We start from the raw sequence: 4,337 nt of genomic DNA, 5'->3' as shown, positions 1-4,337 counted from the left end.
CAGAGACCAAATTACCTCCATTGTAGAAATGTTTCCTATTTATAATGTGGGAAGAATTTCTCTTTTAACTAATTTCTACCTCTAAGCTATCTTACTTGGCTCACCAAACTTGCTGACAATAATGATTCAGTTGTGAGGCTGACTCCTGTGCATACATCAATAGATCCCCAAGCAGGTTTCAAAACAGCTACTTAGTGTGTTATCAGCCTGAGATGGGGATCCAGAGAGAGCCTACAATCCACTGGGAGAGAAGAAGTGAAAGAGACTCTGGCCCACATGGGGTGGAAACTCCAGCCATGTGCAATTCAGGCTTGAGCCATGGCCTGTAAGGCCACAGGCAAGCAGCTTTTTTTATGAATTTATGCTACAAACTTGGGCTGCCACATATAAGACAAATTGCTGAGTCTACTTTTAATAAAAAATCCAGAGCCAGATATTGGGGTGAAACTGAGATCAGAGAGGCAGAAGGAAGCCAGCCACATTCTTACTGCTAGGAAATCCTCAGCCAAAGGGAGATTGTTCCTGTGTCCTCGTGCCTTGTATAGCTTTCTGTGTCCTGCCACATTACTTCCTGGGATTAAAAGCATGTGTCTCCACTGCCTGGTTCTCTTTCTCTCATGTAGCCCAGTAGGGCCTAAATATCAAAGAGATGCAGATGGATCTCTGCCTCTTGAATGATAGGATTAAAGGTCTGTTGCTACCACTGCCTGATCTCTATGTTTAATATAGTAGCTGATTTTTCCCTCTGACACCCAGATAAGCTTTATTGGTGTGCAAAAATAAATTATCACCATGGCCTTTGACCATTGTTCCTAGAGCAACTTAATCTGATTATCATCGTTGGAGGAAACAAGCTTTTAGAGGCTCAGCTCTTCATCTTCTGTCTTCTGTCCAGATGTCTGTCCAAAGGCAGGCTCACATAGAAAGTCATCCTGTCTTAGAAAGGTTGCTGAAATAACAGAAACTGATGTAACACAGAGAATGTTTTCATTTTGACAGGGACAGTGGTTGTGTAATATTGGTTCACTGGAGTCCTACAGCAGGGCACAGTCCCAAGGCTCTGTGTGTCAGTCAAGACTCCTGAACTCTGAGATCCATGGACTCAGAGCAATGTTGATTTGACCCTGGTCTCTCCTTTCTGACATAATGTGCCCTTTAGGGAGAAACTCGCTTTTCTGTGACCTCTAGCATTCTCTACCTCTTTTGGGTGACACTCATTGTCTATCTTTCTTAGTTTCCCTTCTAATGAAATACAATTGAGCCTGTGATGGATACCGAAAATCCTTATAAGCACCTTCTTAATTTTTCTGAATTTCAACATCCAAACACATTGTTTCAAAATGATTTCAACAAATAGGTTTTGGAGCCAATGAAGTTTGTTAATTATTACTCTTTTGAGTAAATCATTAGCATTAAATTTAACCTCACTTGGAAACATACTAATACATGTGTCCACTGAGAAGTCCACTGTCCTCTACTCAACCAGCTCTATTAGAGGAGCTCAGAGTCTCAGCTGGACTATCCTGGGCTCCACTTCTCCCATGGCTCCTTCAGATCTCCCAGCCTCCCTTCCTCTGTGTGTGTGTCTGCTGCTGGCCTCTGGCTTTGCCCAGGCAGACAGGCTGCTGGTGGTGCCCATGGATGGGAGCCACTGGTTCACCATGCAGATGGTTGTGGAGAAACTCATCCACAGAGGGCATGAGGTGGTGACAGTTGTGCCAGAGGTGAGTTGGCAACTGGGAAAATCCCTGAATTTGACAGTGAAGACGTACTCAATTTCTCACACTCTGGAAGATATGAACCGTGAGTTCAAGTATTTTTCTGACACTCAATGGAAAAATCCAGAACAAAGTATGGTTTCTTTACTGACAGGCACAGCCAAACCTTTCTTTGAATTATTATTTTCACGTTGTAGAGATTTGTTTAATGACAAGAAGTTAGTGGAGTTCTTGAAGCAGAGTTCTTTTGATGCTGTGTTTCTGGATCCTTTTGATGTGTGTGGCTTAACTGTGGCCAAGTATTTGTCACTCCCTTCGGTGATCTTCGCAAGAGGTGTATTTTGTCACTATCTGGAAGAAGGTGCCCAGTGCCCCAGTCCACTGTCTTATGTTCCCCGACTTCTTTTGAAACTCACAGGCACCATGACGTTCAAGGAGAGAGTGTGGAACCACCTCTCCTACATGGAGGAGCGTACATTTTGCCCCCATTTTTTCAAAACTGCTACAGAGATTGCCTCTGAAGTTCTCCAGACTTCGGTGACTATGGATGACCTCTTCAGTCAAGTGTCTATTTGGTTGTTACGCACAGACTTTGTCTTGGAGTTCCCCAGACCTGTGATGCCCAACATGGTCTTCATTGGTGGAATCAACTGCCAACAAAGAAAGCCGATTTCTAAGGTATATTATTTGTTGTTTATCACATGAAAAGATCTCTGGGTTTGGACACTAAAAAGAAATTCTTTACTGAGCTGTAATTTTATTGTTTATAATACTGCATATGGAATTTCTTCCTGGGTTGCAGAATTGTTTTGTGTCAATTCACTAATTAGGAAACAATTCTATATAGGTGCCCTATTGATATGTCTGTGTACACCTGTGATGTAATTGCCTATACATTCCAAGCTACAATCTAATTTTAAATATATATGTATCCTTTCTATTTGTGTGTGTAGGGCATGGTCATGATATTAGAAAGGCAAGGAAACAAAGAAATGTGTCCTGAGGAGGAAAAGCGACAGTAATGGTACACACGTCCCATGAAAACAGAAAACGGAAGCATTCAGGGATAGGAAGAGAACATATGGAGTGTAAGGCTGAGTATAGAGAGAGGGGGTGAACAGAAAAGGCTAGATGTCTGAAAAATGCCCTAATGCCACTGAACACTCTGTATGCTAACTTAAAATGTGATTTAAAGAGACAAAAACTCTTCAAGCCAAATTATACTATTTTTTTTTAGAGATTTTAAAAGATTTTTCAAACCATGAAGCAGTCCTCCTTATTTGTGAGCTGCACTCTATAGTAGTGCACATGCAATTTTTCCAAATTTAAAAAAATCATTGATATGATATGAACATTGCTGAGTTGTTTTAGAGGACCTTGTTCTCAGGGTGTCCTCCATCCCTACTTCTGCCACTCCAACTCTTTCTGCCTCTCTTCTTTGGAGTTCGCTGAGCTCTGAGGGGAGGGATTTGACAGAGCCCTCTCATTTAGAGCTGTGTGCTCCAAGGTCTCTCTATGTAATGCCTTTCTGTGTGTCTCTGTACTTGTTCCCATCTGTTGCATGAGGCCCCCGGCAAAATATCTCTGATGATGGCTGACTAAGGCACTGATCCATGAGTATAGAAGAATATCATTTTGAGTCATTTACTTGTTACTTTCCCCCTTAAGAACAGGATTATTTGGTTTTACCCTAGCTGTCCTGACTTATAGACTCTAGTTCTTGGTCACCCAATCAGTGTCAGTTATGGTTTCCATTCATGATGTGGGCCTTAACTCAAATCAGACATTGGTTGATTACTCCCACAAGGTTTGTGCCTTCATCGCCCTGGTGTATTTTTGTTTGTTTTATTTTGTTTTTTGAGATGAAATTTCTCTGCATAGCTTTGGAGCCTGACCTGGAATTCACTCTGTAGACTAGACTGGCCTCGAACTCACAGAGATCCACCTGCCTCTGCCTCCCATGTGCTGGGATTAAAGGTATACACCACTACCGCCTTGCCCTGACCTAGTGTGTTTTGCAGGCAAGACAGATCATAGGTCAAAGGATTTGTGGTTGGGTTGGTGTTTTCTGTTCTCTTTTAGTGGCTTGCAGAGTACATTTCCAGGTCGTAGACACTAGAACATGGAGTGAAGGTTTGATATACGCACCAGCTCAACCTCTCCATGTTCAATGAATTGTCTGGGTGTTGTCTTCAGCAATGGGGTCTTGGAAGTTTGTGGAGATCAACCTATTGTCTTACAACAGCCTGAGTTGTTTGGGATTTTCCATGGGACCCCTTTGCCTAACAACTGATTTGGATTGGCTCCTTTCCCAAAAAGGAAGCTTAGTTTGGTGTCAAGATATGGCCAGTAGAGGTTCCCTCTCCCTCATTATTTGGAGACTTCTTTAGGATTGCCTTCATATATTACAAGAAGTATAAACTGCACTGCACTAGGTTCTGTTCAGGAAGTCTGTTCCTGAGTGAAGGCACTCAAGGCTATTCTCCACTTTCTCTTCTAGGAGGTCCAATATATCTCCTTTTATGTTGAAGTCTTTATCCATTTGGAGTTGAGTTTTGTGCAGGGTGATAGGTATGCATCTATTTGCACTGTTCTACATCCAGTCATCCAGTTTAACTA

At 42.2% G+C, this 4,337-nt stretch overlaps 1 protein-coding gene across 1 annotated transcript; it reads left to right on the top strand.

Annotated features, from left to right (window-relative positions):
• The first annotated feature begins 1,538 nt into the window (after positions 1 to 1,538).
• Positions 1,539 to 2,423, top strand: LOC128117441 (UDP-glucuronosyltransferase 1A7-like). The gene has a single exon (XM_052749330.1). The coding sequence runs from the start codon at positions 1,542 to 1,544 to the stop codon at positions 2,421 to 2,423; it is 882 nt and encodes a 293-aa protein (XP_052605290.1). The 5' UTR covers positions 1,539 to 1,541.
• Positions 2,424 to 4,337: the final 1,914 nt, after the last annotated feature.

Source organism: Peromyscus californicus, unplaced genomic scaffold (assembly GCF_007827085.1).
Source record: "Peromyscus californicus insignis strain IS unplaced genomic scaffold, ASM782708v3 Scaffold_21__1_contigs__length_65335640, whole genome shotgun sequence".
Lineage (NCBI taxonomy): Eukaryota > Metazoa > Chordata > Mammalia > Rodentia > Cricetidae > Peromyscus > Peromyscus californicus.
This window is presented reverse-complemented; position numbering and strand designations above follow the sequence as displayed.

Coding starts and splice junctions, on each gene's coding strand:
- LOC128117441 (XM_052749330.1), top strand. CDS start 1,542: ATGGCTCCTTCAGATCTCCCAGCCTCCCTTCCTCTGTGTGTGTGTCTG.